This window comes from Lissotriton vulgaris, unplaced genomic scaffold (genome assembly GCF_964263255.1).
Source record: "Lissotriton vulgaris unplaced genomic scaffold, aLisVul1.2 SCAFFOLD_669, whole genome shotgun sequence".
Lineage (NCBI taxonomy): Eukaryota > Metazoa > Chordata > Amphibia > Caudata > Salamandridae > Lissotriton > Lissotriton vulgaris.
Window position 1 is genome coordinate 960813 of NW_028244991.1, and position 15852 is coordinate 976664.

General features: G+C 47.8%; 1 protein-coding gene across 1 annotated transcript in view; it reads left to right on the plus strand.

Annotated features, from left to right (window-relative positions):
* The window catches only part of LOC147666673 (collagen alpha-1(XXVI) chain-like), a gene marked incomplete at its 3' end in the record, with an annotated part of 663130 nt that extends 647612 nt beyond the window's left edge, over nucleotides 1-15518 (plus strand). The window contains exons 7-8 of the mRNA XM_086948979.1: nucleotides 11034-11150; nucleotides 15375-15518. Coding sequence (XP_086805105.1) covers nucleotides 11034-11150; nucleotides 15375-15518 — 261 coding nt within the window. The remainder of the gene's footprint in view (nucleotides 1-11033; nucleotides 11151-15374) is intronic.
* Between the last annotated feature and the right edge of the window lie 334 nt (nucleotides 15519-15852).

A 15852-nucleotide genomic window follows, 5' to 3' on the forward strand; every position in this document is an offset into this window, starting at 1 on the left:
CTACTTAAAACCGAGACCTTTGACTGTGACGCTTCGAAACAGGTATTCTTCAGCAACATGTCCACTGCATTTAAACTAGCTGAGATCAATGTTAACCTGTTGCTCACGTGGACTCCGTTACAACTGAAACTTTTTAAAAAATGTTTCACCCCAGACTCAGTTATGATCTTGATTTTTCACACTGCGCCAAATTGACTCTGTATAAAAGCTTCACGGAAACAATCACACCTAAGCAAGTGCAACAATATATATATACTTTAATCACTCGCACGGCGCTAGGAGAACAATCATCCTGTTACGGCTCGGCATTTTACCAGTGCTAACCACAACATCAAGATGGCACCCAAATGGATCTTCATTGTGTAACCTCTGCCACGGAGGGAAGCAGGACGTAGAACATCTTTTATTTATATGCCCAAACCCAAAAGTAGTGGCAGCTAGGACAAAACATCTGTATCCTATGGTGGTATGACGATCCATCGTACTGAATCGCATCGCGGTAAATCACATCGCCGTCACTACATCGCAAGTGCAGTGACATCGGACATTTTAGCATCGCACGATGTTGCAACGCAAATGCGGCCATGCAATAAGATCGCGTGTCACATCGGCGACCTTACATCGCGCGACATGACAACGCGATGGTTTAGCCCGCACGTTGAAATTCGTTATAGCCAATGGGTTGTTCAGGGGGGTGAGGGGTATATATTGTGTTGCCCGCCGTGTCCGCAGCCATTTGTGCCAATTTCGTGACCCTGAGGACAGACTTTTGCATTGGTAAGTATCCACTTGTTATTTTTGTGCAGCCGTTAACCCTATCTTCCATTACGCTAAGATTGATATCCCTGCTCACTGTCGCCAGGCCTTAATTTCCCGCAAATCATACTGGTGCATTGCACACAGGTCGCCTATCCTTTATTGTGTTTATGAGAATTATTTGAGCAGCGCATATGTGAAATTAATGGGAAGCATCGTCGGGAATTGTGTCCATTTACATCGGCGGGAATGGTGTTTATTTAAGCAGCGCATATGTGAAATTAATGGGAAGCATCGTCGGGAATTGTGTTTATTTACATCGGCGGGAATGGTGTTTATTTAAGCAGCGCATATGTGAAATTAATGGGAAGCAGATATGATATACCAATATGCGAGCACAAATGGCGCCATATCAGTCTCTGCACCTGGCCAATGTCTGTTTTGATTACGCCTCCATCGTTCCCAATGCCCCCCCGGTTTCGGTTGAGGGGGTAAACAATGATTGTGTGATATAGAAATTACATGCCCTTCTGCCCTCTGTTTCCCTGGTTTATGAGTGCCCTTCTGCCCAATGTTTCCTTCGTTTTTCGTGCACCCCAGCCCTCTGTTTCCCTGGTTTTTGTGTGCCCTCCTGCCCAATGTTTACTTCGTTTTTCGTGCCCCCCAGCCCTCTGTTTCCCTGGTTTTTGTGTGTCCTCCTGCCCAATGTTTCCTTCGTTTTTCGTGCACCCCAGCCCTCTGTTTCCCTGGTTTTTGTGTGCCCTCCTGCCCAATGTTTACTTCGTTTTTCGTGCCCCCCAGCCCTCTGTTTCCCTGGTTTTTGTGTGTCCTCCTGCCCAATGTTTCCTTCGTTTTTCGTGCACCCCAGCCCTCAGTTTCCCTAGTTTTTGTGTGCCCTCCTGTCCAATGTTTCCTTCGTTTTTCGTGCACCCCAGCCCTCTGTTTCCCTGGTTTTTGTGTGCCCTCCTGCCCAATGTTTACTTCGTTTTTCGTGCCCCCCAGCCCTCTGTTTCCCTGGTTTTTGTGTGTCCTCCTGCCCAATGTTTCCTTCGTTTTTCGTGCACCCCAGCCCTCAGTTTCCCTCGTTTTTGTGTGCCCTCCTGTCCAATGTTCCCATCGTATTTCGTTCACCCCAGCCCTCTGTTTCCCTCTTTTTTGTGTGCCAGATGTAGAATTGGATTCAAGGAAATAATTAAACAAGCTATATAAACAAGCATTAGAAATGCAATAGGTCTCGCAGCATTAGAGTTAGTGCTTTTAGAATTGTTTATGGGTTTTTTTGTAAATCTTTAGCATGAGGTTGAGGGTGAGTGAGGGTGAGGGGTTGAGGGTGGGTGAGGGGTTGAGGGTGAGTGAGGTGAGGGGTTGAGGGTGAGTGAGGGTGAGTGAGGGTGAGGGGTTGAGGGTGGGTGAGGGTGAGTGAGGATGAGTGAGAGTGAGGGTGAGTGAGGGTGAGGGTGAGTGAGGTTGAGGGTGAGTGAGGGTGAGTGGTTGAGGGTGAGGCCGAGGTGTTGAGGGTGAGGGTGAGTGAGGGTGAGTGAGGGGTTGAGGGTGAGGGGTTGAGGGTGGGTGAGGGGTTGAGGGTGAGTGAGGGTGAGGGGTTGAGGGTGAGTGAGGGTGAGGGTGAGTGAGGGTGAGTGAGGGTGAGTGAGGGTGAGGGTGAGTGAGGGTGAGTGAGGGTGAGTGAGGGTGGGTGAGTGTGAGGGGTTGAGGGTGAGTGAGGGGTTGAGGGTGAGGGTGAGTGAGGGTGAGTGAGGGGTTGAGGGTGAGTGAGGGGTTGAGGGTGAGTGAGGGTGAGTGAGGGGTTGAGGGTGAGTGAGGGTGAGGGGTTGAGGGTGAGTGAGGGTGAGGGGTTGAGGGTGGGTGAGGGGTTGAGGGTGGGTGAGGGGTTGAGGGTGAGTGAGGGTGAGGGTGAGTGAGGGGGAGTGAGGGGTTGAGGGTGAGGGTGAGTGAGGGTGAGGGTGAGTGAGGGGTTGAGGGTGAGTGAGGGTGAGTGAGGGGTTGAGGGTGAGTGAGGGTGAGTGAGGGGTTGAGGGTGAGTGAGGGTGAGGGGTTGAGGGTGGGTGAGGAGTTGAGGGTGAGTGAGGGGTTGAGGGTGAGTGAGGGGTTGAGGGTGAGTGAGGGGTTGAGGGTGGGTGAGGGGTTGAGGGTGGGTGAGGGTGAGGGGTTGAGGGTGAGTGAGGGTGAGGGTGAGTGAGGGTGAGTGAGGGGTTGAGGGTGAGGGTGAGTGAGGGTGAGTGAGGGTGAGTGAGGGTGAGTGAGGGGTTGAGGGTGAGTGAGGGTGAGTGAGGGGTTGAGGGTGAGTGAGGGTGAGGGGTTGAGGGTGGGTGAGGGGTTGGGGGTGAGTGAGGGTGAGTGAGGGGTTGAGGGTGAGTGAGGGTGAGGGGTTGAGGGTGAGTGAGGGTGAGGGGTTGAGGGTGGGTGAGGGGTTGAGGGTGGGTGAGGGGTTGAGGGTGAGTGAGGGTGAGGGTGAGTGAGGGTGAGTGAGGGGTTGAGGGTGAGGGTGAGTGAGGGTGAGTGAGGGGTTGAGGGTGAGTGAGGGGTTGAGGGTGAGTGAGGGTGAGTGAGGGGTTGAGGGTGAGTGAGGGTGAGGGGTTGAGGGTGGGTGAGGAGTTGAGGGTGAGTGAGGGTGAGTGAGGGGTTGAGGGTGAGTGAGGGTGAGTGAGGGGTTGAGGGTGAGTGAGGGGTTGAGGGTGAGTGAGGGTGAGGGGTTGAGGGTGGGTGAGGGGTTGAGGGTGGGTGAGGGTGAGGGGTTGAGGGTGAGTGAGGGTGAGGGTGAGTGAGGGTGAGTGAGGGGTTGAGGGTGAGGGTGAGTGAGGGTGAGGGTGAGTGAGGGTGAGTGAGGGTGAGTGAGGGGTTGAGGGTGAGTGAGGGTGAGTGAGGGGTTGAGGGTGAGTGAGGGTGAGTGAGGGGTTGAGGGTGAGTGAGGGTGAGTGAGGGGTTGAGGGTGAGTGAGGGTGAGGGGTTGAGGGTGGGTGAGGGGTTGAGGGTGGGTGAGGGTGAGGGGTTGAGGGTGAGTGAGTGTGAGTGAGTGTGAGTGAGGGTGAGTGAGGGGTTGAGGGTGAGGGTGAGTGAGGGGTTGAGGGTGAGTGAGGGGTTGAGGGTGAGTGAGGGTGAGTGAGGGGTTGAGGGTGAGTGAGGTTGAGGGTGGGTGAGGGGTTGAGGGTGGGTGAGGGTGAGGGGTTGAGGGTGAGTGAGGGTGAGGGTGAGTGAGGGTGAGTGAGGGGTTGAGGGTGAGGGTGAGTGAGGGTGAGTGAGGGTGAGTGAGGGTGAGTGAGGGTGAGTGAGGGTGAGTGAGGGTGAGTGAGGGTGAGTGAGGGTGAGTGAGGGTGAGTGAGGGGTTGAGGGTGAGTGAGGGTGAGTGAGGGGTTGAGGGTGAGTGAGGGTGAGGGGTTGAGGGTGGGTGAGGGGTTGAGGGTGGGTGAGGGGTTGAGGGTAAAATTACGTTTCATTGGTCACTGATTCTTATAATTCTTATGTGGCAACTCCTGGAGAACATCAGCCAATGGTGCATTTGAATATAAGCGTTAGTAGAAAAAAAATGGTGGAAATGGTTCTACAGTCTATCTTACATCAGCGTGCATTTGGGACTGGAAGCACATTAAGCTGACCTGTGTTTGGCACTCCTGTTACCACGGTTACTCTCTGGTGAGAACAGTGACCCAAACCTTGTAATGAGGGAATAAAAGGTGTAAAAACATTGCTTTTTCCTCGATTGTTAAATTTAGGTGAAATAACACTTTGAGCACACAGCGCAAATATAATGCGCATCTGTATAATTTGTCACCCACTTGAGCGCTAAATGATCCAGCAAATTTATGGGTTTTGGCACCGTACAGGAAACGGAGTTCATTTGTATTGCAAAAGCAGTTCCAACACAGATGATTTGAATGGAAACAAAAAAGCCACACACACCTTTTTCTCTCAGCAGTGTACTAAGGCACCTCTGTGTTATTCTTGTGTGTTGCACAAGTTACTTCTTACATCCTCGTTGTTAAGGGCATTAACAGGCAAAATGCGGTAACTGTGGTAGCGTAAATAGGAATAAAATGGGAAAAAATATTCTGGTGTGTTTACGGAGCGGCTCCAAATGCTTAAACTGAAAAGGAAATTCAAGCACACCGTGTTAATTATCTCAATAAGGGCGTTGATTTAGTTATGAGACAATTCCTGGCACAGTGGGTTTAAATTCACCCAAGGGCGGGATTCGGTACAATGCTCGCCATGCCTTCTTGTGAAAGAGGAAAAACTCAGCAGTTATAAGTAAGAACATTAACTAATTGCACGGAGAAACAAGCGCTGGCAAAGTTCCTTGCCGAAAACGTGCAGGAGCAGTGTACTAAGGCACCTCTGTGTTATTCTTGTGTGTTGCACAAGTTACTTCTTACATCCTCGTTGTTAAGGGCATTAACAGGCAAAATGCGGTAACTGTGGTAGCGTAAATAGGAATAAAATGGGAAAAAATATTCTGGTGTGTTTACGGAGCGGCTCCAAATGCTTAAACTGAAAAGGAAATTCAAGCACACGGTGTTAATTATCTCAATAAGGGCGTTGATTTAGTTATGAGACAATTCCTGGCACAGTGGGTTTAAATTCACCCAAGGGCGGGATTCGGTACAATGCTCGCCATGCCTTCTTGTGAAAGAGGAAAAACTCAGCAGTTATAAGTAAGAACATTAATTAATTGCACGGAGAAACAAGCGCTGGCAAAGTTCCTTGCCGAAAACGTGCAGGCGAGGTGCGACACGGCAGGACGGAAGGAAGAGAGGGGAGGGGGAGGAGAAATGCGACACGGCGGGAGGGGGCGGGCAGGGGAGGGGGCGGAGAGGGGAGAGGTGCGACACGACGGAAGGAAGAGAGGGGAGGGGGAGGAGAAATGCGACACGGCGGGAGGGGGCGGAGGGGTAAACAAAGACGGACGTGCACGCGCCCGTGACTTTTAAGGTCAATGCGCATGCGCATAAGCTTAATGCGCATGCGCATTGACCTTAAAACTCACGGGCACTGCAAGGAATCGCCACGATTCCTTGCAGTGCAGATAAAGTGTGGATAACTCGCAATAGTCTCGCTTTGCTCGATGCGCATGCGCATCGACAACAGGCGAGACCTAAAAAGGAAGGAGAGTATTAGAAAAATTGAGATAATACTCCACTGTGAAGCCCACGGGCCCCAGTGTTTTTCCTAGTTTTAATAATTGTAATGCACGAGAAATTTCATCATACTTAAAACTGGCTTCTAGATATTCAAAATCTACATTAGAGGGAATATGAAGTGTGATATTACACAAATAGTCTTTGATACTGGAGGGATGTGTTGGAGGTTTGAGAGTATATAAAGACTTATAAAACTTGACAAATTCTTCCAAAATACCCTAATGATTTGTGATTGAGTGCCCTAGTGAAGATAACAAGTCAATCATGTGCCTTTCTTTGCTTACTTTCAAACAGTTGTTTACCTACTTTATTTCACCCTCCCATAATAACGTGCATTCTTTCTCATTCCTCGTTTTTGTGTGCCCTCCTGCCCAATGTTTCCTTCGTTTTTCGTGCACCCCAGCCCTCTGTTTCCCTCGTTTTGCAAATGTACAAGATGTTAAGTCACAGAAAGAGGATGGGTGTTTTTTTTTTGTAAATGTGTTATTTTATGCAATTTTAAATAGCGTGAACTTTACCCCAAGGTGTCAGAGCGCTTTACATAAGAGCCAGCAGCAAAAAATAAGAACTTTTCCATCCATTCAACCCCATCCAGCCATCACACCCATCCATCCATCCATCCATCCATCCATCCATCCATCCATCCATCCATCCATCCATCCATCCATCCATCCATCCACACCATCCATCCATCCATCCACCCACCCATCCATCCATCCACCCACCCATCCATCCATCCATCCATCCATCCACCCACCCATCCATCCATCCACCCATCCATCCATCCATCCATCCATCCCCATCCACCCACCCCACCCATCCATCCATCCCCATCCCACCCACCCATCCATTCATCCATCCATCCATCCATCCATCCAGGCACCCACCCATCCATCCACCCATCCCTTCCCATCCCATCCCATCCCATCCATCCATTCAACCCCATCCACCCATCACACCCATCCATCCATCCATCCATCCATCCACCCACCCATCCATCCCCATCCACCCATCCCACCCACCCATCCATCCATCCATCCATCCATCCATCCATCCATCCATCCAGGCACCCACCCACCCATCCATCCATCCACCCACCCATCCATCCATCCACCCATCCATCCATCCATCCATCCCCATCCACCCACCCACCCACCCATCCATCCATCCCCATCCCACCCACCCATCCATTCATCCATCCATCCATCCATCCAGGCACCCACCCATCCATCCACCCATCCCATCCCATCCTATCCCATCCATCCATTCAACCCCATCCACCCATCACACCCATCCATCCATCCATCCATCCATCCACCCACCCACCCATCCACCCACCCACCCATCCATCCATCCATCCATCCATCCATCCACCCACCCATCCATCCCCATCCACCCATCCCACCCACCCACCCATCCATCCATCCATCCATCCATCCATCCATCCATCCATCCATCCATCCATCCATCCATCCATCCATCCAGGCACCCACCCACCCATCCATCCATCCACCCACCCACCCACCCACCCACCCATCCATCCATCCATTCAGCCATCCCATCCATCCATTAATCCACCATCAGCCATCCATCCACCCATCCCACCCACCCACCCACCCATCCATCCATCCATCCATCCATCCACCCACCCCACCCACCCACCCATTCATCCACCCACTCATCCATCCATCCATCCCCATCCACCCATCCCACCCACCCATCCATCCATCCCCATCCACCCATCCCACCCACCCATCCATCCATCCATCCATCCATCCAGGCACCCACTCATCCATCCACCCATCCCATCCATCCATTAATCGACCATCACACATCCACCCATCCCACCCACCCACCCATCCATCCATTCACCCACCCCACCCACCCACCCACCCACCCATCCATCCACCCACCCACCCATCCATCCATCCCCATCCACCCATCGCACCCACCCATCCATCCACCCATCCCATCCATCCATTATTCGACCATCACCCATCCACCCATCCCACCACCCACCCACCAATCCATCCATCCATCCACCCACCCACCCATCCATCCACCCACCCACCCACCCACCCATCCATCCATCCATCCCACCCACCCATCCATCCATCCATCCATCCAGGCACCCACCCATCCATCCACCCATCCAGGCACCCACCCATCCATCCATCCATCCATCCAGCCATCCCACCCACCCATCCATCCACCCATCCACCCATCACACGTTTATTAAATATGGTGTATTCATTTGACGTTAGTATATTGATATGAGGGGATGAAGCACACCTTGACCCAATTCGCCGCTCTAAAAAATAACCTCAAATGTGCGTGATAAATACACTTGCCATCAAAGGTTTTAAAAAAAAAGAAGTATATTATCTTGCTATGAGTGGCTGATTGCAGGCTCGACCCGTGTCTGGCAGCACCAAAATCTGCCTAGCTATCCGTCTGACCACATCTTGTTGTAGTTATTGACGCTGTGATTACGATATGAAATATGATGTCTTAATTTATTTCCGCTGTAAAAAAGTAAACAGTAGCAGGTGTTTATGAAATATCATATGTGAATTTGAACACATTTAAGTATATTTTTGTTAATTATTAAATATATATGCTCTTTGCAGCTTCACATTTTATGTCATTGTGCTCGCATATTGCAATGACTTAAATAAACATTGTTCTTTAATAATTGTGCTCGCTTCCCATATGCGCTGCTTAAAGTAAACACTATCAGGTGTTTATGAAATATCATATGTTAATTTGAACATATTTAAGTATATTTTTGTTAATTCTGAAATATATATGCTCTTGCTATGAGTGGATGGGAGGAGGCTTGAACCTCGTCTGTCAGCATCAAAGTCTGTCTATGTTTCTGTCAGACCACCTGTTGTTGCAGTGATTGACGCTGATGTTTCGCTTACTTAAATAAACATACTTCCAAATATGTGCTGCTTTGCTTGTTTGTGCTCGCATATGCGCTGCTTCCCATTTGATGTAAATTGTGCATACTTCCAAATATGTGCTGCTTTGCTTGTTTGTGCTCGCATATGCGCTGCTTCCCATTTGATGTAAATTGTGCATACTTCCAAATATGCGCTGCTTTGCTTGTTTGTGCTCGCATATGCGCTGCTTCCCATTTGATGTAAATTGTGCATACATCCAAATATGCGCTGCTTTGCTTGTTTGTGCTCGCATATGCGCTGCTTCCCATTTGATGTAAATTGTGCATACTTCCAAATATGCGCTGCTTTGCTTGTTTGTGCTCGCATATGCGCTGCTTCCCATTTGATGTAAATTGTGCATACTTCCAAATATGCGCTGCTTTGCTTGTTTGTGCTCGCATATGCGCTGCTTCCCATTTGATGTAAATTGTGCATACTTCCAAATATGCGCTGCTTTGCTTGTTTGTGCTCGCATATGCGCTGCTTCCCATTTGATGTAAATTGTGCATACTTCCAAATATGTGCTGCTTTGCTTGTTTGTGCTCGCATATGCGCTGCTTCCCATTTGATGTAAATTGTGCATACTTCCAAATATGCGCTGCTTTGCTTGTTTGTGCTCGCATATGCGCTGCTTCCCATTTGATGTAAATTGTGCATACTTCCAAATATGCGCTGCTTTGCTTGTTTGTGCTCGCATATGCGCTGCTTCCCATTTGATGTAAATTGTGCATACTTCCAAATATGCGCTGCTTTGCTTGTTTGTGCTCGCATATGCGCTGCTTCCCATTTGATGTAAACTGTGCATACTTCCAAATATGCGCTGCTTTGCTTGTTTGTGCTCGCATATGCGCTGCTTCCCATTTGATGTAAACTGTGCATACTTCCAAATATGCGCTGCTTTGCTTGTTTGTGCTCGCATATGCGCTGCTTCCCATTTGATGTAAATTGTGCATACTTCCAAATATGCGCTGCTTTGCTTGTTTGTGCTCGCATATGCGCTGCTTGCCATTGTATGTAATTACTTAAATAAACATTGTTCTTTAATAATTGTGCTCGCTTTATTGAAAGTGTAAGCATAAAAATTGTGCGCTTTAGTAATTGTGCTCGCTTTATGTAAATTGTCAGCATATGCGCTGCTTCCCATTTTATGTTAATTGTGCTCGCATATTGAAATTACTTAAATAAACATTGTTCTTTAATTATTGTGCTCGCTTTATTTCAGTAAACAAACATTGTTCTTTAATAATTAAGTAAATAAACATTGTTCTTGAATAATTGTGCTCGCTTTATTTAAAGTGTCAGCATATGCGCTGCTTGCCATTTTAAGTAAATTCGATGTCATCGTTAACGATGTAATAGTCAATGCGATGCACTTGCATGCGTCCTGATGGCATGCGATGTGATGACGGGCACGATGTAATCGCCGCGTTGCAATGTCAGCGCGATGCGATGTATCCGATGTAAGGGGCGCTACCCGTATCCTATATACATTAACTGCCGTATCACCACCGTAAAGGACCTGATCATAGTATGCAAATCTCCTCCTAATGAATTAGTTTGTTATAACTTTTATACATTTTTAAAACCTTTTTTAGCTTTGTATTAATATGAAATTTTAAAAGTATATGTAACTGAATCTTACCGTATAAAATTTGTGGTCCTCAGTAGAGTACCAAAACAAATAAAATAAACTTGTAACTTGTAACTGTTGTGCATCGTGCTACATTGCAAATTCACTTGAAAGTGGGAACTGGCACCTAGTTAAGCTACTCACTCATTGCACTGGTGACCTTGATCGTCAAGTTTCGGCCTACTAAGGCACTAAATGCGTACTTGACTTTAGAGCAAGCCAGCAAGCAAGTTTTTCTGTGGTAAAATCAGTGCTGTGTTTCAACTGAATATATCTTTAGTAAGTGCATGTTAGTAGTACCTTACCTACAATTGAATCTAAAACACAGATAGCAACTTCCACTTTACAAGTCTTGATGTACACGAATGTTTGTCAAAACTCTTCTCTGTTAATTCATCAGTTTTTTGTGCAATATGGAATATGGACCCTTTAATAACTGTCTATGAGAAGTGTGTTCTCTGGGACACTCCCTTTCTTCTCCACTGACTCAGAAATTATTTACCTTCCAAGGCAAACATTCAGCATTGTGTTCTGTAATCTAACTAGGTCTACCGGGACTGACAGCACCTCCTGGCCCCCCTGGACCTGTAGGACTACCGGGCCCCCCAGGAGCCAAAGGTGACCAAGGCCAGATTGGTGAGAGTGGACCAGCGGGCCCCCCAGGTATGGCATGTATGTTTCGGACATTTCCTAAGGTATGTCCTTCTTCTTTGTAGATTGGCTGTAAGAGTGAAGGGAGGGGCGGTCGCCCGTATGATGCTTTACAGAGTGGTCTAAACAATATTTTGCATATTTCAAACAAATGTGAAACAGAGGTTTTTCACATCATACATAACACAGGGCCTATCGGTTCATGCATTCTTTCAGACCCAAATATAAACTCCAAGGGTTACAAAGCAGAAAGCGAATGAGCAGCGGTAGTCCACCGATGCTGGAGCCATGCCAGACTCTCAGGGTACCTTCATTAGATACATTTATATGGACTGATTCGAAATTGAACTTTCCTAAATAGTTAAATTGAACATCTGCCATCGATGTTGTCCTCGTGGAGCAACATGTGCCACCTCTTGTGTTCTGAGGCACAATCCTTGCTAATCCCAACATTATGAGCAGTAGCGAGCAGTGCTTAATTTGAGCCAGTGGTTAATGGTGTTCGGCCCCAGCACGTATGCAGCCTGCCACATGGTGGCAATGTTTGGCCAATTTAGAGTAGAGCACAGCAACAGCTGTTTATGAATTCAATTTACATTAAAATGAATACCACTGGCTGCCAAAGGCATTCTTATAGTTTTGGGGCCCTGGAATAGTCTGAATTGTCACACTCGTTGGAGGATGATAGTTACAAATTGATCCTAATATTGGAAGAGCTGGCAGGGGCACTGGTTGGTGCAAGCTGCAGGGGCCTCCTGACAACAGCCCTAGTATTTAATGTTTTTTTTTTACAAACTAAGCACTAGTGGCAAGTTGAGTCTGGCCGTTGATTAATCTCAAAATAGTTTTGCATTTCAAAATATATTTCACATGAACCACACCAGGGAAAGTTCTCAACTGACGAAACTCAGAAATGCAAACTCATGAAGAGCCTGCAGAATGATAACTTAATTCTTTTTTTCAGCCTGTAGAGTCAGAAACCTGTTGTTCTTGATCAGCAGAGGTGCTTGTGTTGACCTATGATTAGTTGCTGTGTGACCTGTGAAGGTGGTCATCATCCTAAGATCTCAAGCCTCTCCAGTCTGCCTGCCAGTGGAAAGCTGAACCCTTCCTCCTTTCTCTGGTTCCTGCCACATTTGCAGAAATTACTCTCATTATGATCTTGGTGAAGATGTCTTGTCCCTCCAAGCGCTAGGAAAGAAGAATATCTGCACATCTATTCCAGGATCAGTGGTGGCTGGCATGTACTGAGTTTGGTGGGCGTGGGCCACAGACAAAAAAACACCTTCCCTCCTGTGCGATGGTCGTACTCCTCCACCGGGCTTCTCCGAAGGGAGGCTCCAAAGTGGGACCCAGTCAACTCCCCTAATCAATCCTGACGCTGCTCTCACCAGCATGAGAAGCACCAGTGTTGGAGGGAGCAGCCTTGTTCACTGCTCTCAGTAGCCCGGAGGCCTGTGCTTTCTCTAACCCAGCTGAGACAACTGGGTGAGAGAAGTTTAAAATGTACATGTCAGGCTGGACATCGCAAGGCGGCCGGCCAAAGGTACATGCACATTTTAAAGCGCACAGGCAGCCACTTGGCATTACTGTCCCCGCCCCATCCTGTCACTCGGTTTGGGAAGGGTCGGTTGCTGAAAAACAAGATGGTAATAAATAAACTTTATTACCATTTGATTTTTCCGCTTTTCTTTGTGGGGCGACGCTCCTCTGCTTAAACAGAGGAGCCGCCCCTGTAATAAAATTCTAGGACCACTATCCCAAACTTCCTCACCGTCAAACAATGGAAGCCTGGTTTTCGAGGAGTACGGTTGATCGCAATTAAAATAAAAAATATGAACTCATAGTGAATTCACCATATCATTTTTAGGTGCGCGCAATAACCACCAACCACATTTTGCACAAAATAAGACAATGTCATGATGAGGGCAGGATAAAATGGTGGCAAATGCGTGGATCACAAGGAGGAGCGCACCAGCAGGTCCCTGCAGGTGTAGAGAAGTAAACAGAACCTCAGAAGGTAGTGAGAAATCTTCGGCCCATTTTAGTGCGATCGTTGTGATGTATTGACGATCATAAAATCGAAAGCAGTTAATGTACTAACAGCTCGTAACATGAAACTTCAAAATGAAGCTCGATGACGTAAATCAAGGAGGAGGAGCCAAGGTAAAGGGTTTCAGCAAAGCCTTCTGAAAGAATGCGAGCTTGAATCACCCTTGAACCTTCAGGGGGAAAGAGTGCATACTCTTGGCACTACAGTTGCGATAGCCATACACAACCCAGTCTTGTATGGACAACTTTATGGCTCTAGACAAGTTATGTGATGAACATATATGATCAGAGTGATGATCCTTGTGAGAGGCTCATAGGATTTTACCTTTGACCTCCTTCGATATACCACTTTCTTTTCACCAGCTTCTATTCATTTGTATGATTGAATGATGCAGCTTGAACATTTTTCTCGGTGCATTTGGGAGAGGAGGGTATCGGTATGGTTAATAATGAAGGGGAGAAGAGCAGGTTGCAGTATTTTTTATAAACAATATTTGACATGGGGAGGACAGGCAGAGGGTGGTGTGGGTGGTCCGCCGGACGCCTTTATGTATTTCTTTGTAGCTCAGTGAAGGGCAGTGTTGTTCATGGCTCCTCAGTATTCCTTGTTCCCAACTTAGCTGATCTAACAGATGAGCTCAGCAGGTGATCAGACTTTGGTAAACCATACACTAAATACATTTTTGCTTGGGTAGCTATCATGCGTCTTCTGTTGACTACATCACGGTGGCAAAAGGCATCATAGACAACCCAAGTTTTGATCTTACTGTCCCTTTGTTTCCACTTGGACACCTTCTATGAAAAGCAACTGTTTTACTATCAGCTAAAATTCTATATGTTAAGATGTTTTTGAGGATGAGGTGCAAGTTGTCCCTCTTAAGGTCGGTGGGACACCCCCACAGATTTCTAGGTTGTTGAAATGGTCACCCTGCTCTAAATCCCAATGAGTTCGCCTGATCCTCCTGTAAGTGGCCCTCCCTGCAGAGTGAGTAAGATGGTGACTGATAGGGTGACACTGTTAGAGTGTGGTGAAATATCTCTTGGTATGCTTCTGCTGGCGGTGTAGGTGGAAATGCTAGGCATAAACCAGTTACCTCAGGTTCACTAGATGCTTCACCGTAGCAGCAGGAAGGTGCCTACCATGGTACTCTAAGCAGTCACTTGCTTTGTACATTCATGCCTATCTTGTTTGTAATAAGGTTGTATGGCATTACGACGCTGGCTTTTAGCCTACATGCCATTACAACGCAGGATTACAATGAAAGTCGTCACAACGACTTTCGCGGGAGGACGCTGGATAGTGATATAGTTTAATTTTCTATTCCAACTCCAGCCCACGTTGACAGTAGGGAAGGCGTTGGATAGAAAATTAAACTATTCCCTATCCAACAGCGCCCTCCAGCGAAAGTCGTTGTAACGACTTTCGTTGTAATCCCCGCGTTGTCATGGCTGTTCCCCGTGTAATAATTGTGCTTTATTGTGTCCGGCTCATCGTTCGCACAGTCTCTCGGGAGCTATCTTATGACTGCTCAGCGAAGCTATGCACAAAGTCAAGGAGAGAGGGGAGATCCAGCCTTCAGTCTCAGACGACGGGTCTGATTTAGATCTGGGCGGACGGGTTACTCCGTCACAACAATGACGGGTATCCCGTCCGCCGAAATTTAAACACAATAGGATATAATGGAATATATTTCGTCAGACAGGATATCCATCCACGTTGTGACGGAGTAACCAGTCCGTCAAGATCTAAATCAGGCCCTACGAGCTCCGCGTCCTGGACAGTAGAAAATACACGTAGTCGAACCGTGGATGCTACTTAATATTCCCAGGGACTGTCCTGTGTGAGATTTGCACAACTCCAATCTCTTCCACGCCCCTACGTCAGGCTTGCGTCCTTGGAAACGGGACACGTGGAGATGAAGCTTGGTCACAGCGGGGAAGCTAAAGAAACCAGCAGACACTCACATTGGAAAGAGGGACCACATGTAAAGTTATTTTGTTTGTTTGCTATTCTCATTACTATCGGACGATAAGTGCAATAAAACATACAATAAAGACTATTTTCAGAACTTTTCCTCTTCCTGACCTCCTAAGAATGTATGTTAAATAAATAATTTTAAGTCATCTAATTCAATGCATCTTTGGTAGGAAGACCTTTAACTCTTTCTTCTCTTCTCCTTTTAGGGTTCCCGGGATCTCATGGATCGAGGGGATATCCTGGTGAAACGGGGCTCCCAGGCCCCCCTGGTCCACCGGGCCCGCCAGGCCCTCCTCACCCTTTTCCGCAAGGAGTTGTCTACTCTCTGCTGCCCACGGTTGAGAGAGAAAGTATGTGATCATGCTTGTTAGTATATGTATTAATACATTAGTAATCTATAAGGCGCTCAAATTGGGAGAAGGATTCGACCACTTTTAAAGCCTAGTGGCATTTACAGCCTCTGTGGATGTTCTGCCATTGCCAGCCGGTCTGGTGCCATGGTGGCACTGCACCAGGCACTGGTCTGGTGCCATGGTGGCACCGCTTGTCTAATTCCATGGGGGCTCTTCACTAGGCGGTGGTCTGGTGCCATGGGAGCGCTGCACTCCGCAAAGGTCTGGTGCCATAAGGGCGCTGCACTAAGCTGTGGTCTAGTGCCATGGGGCCGCTGCACTAGGCAGTGGT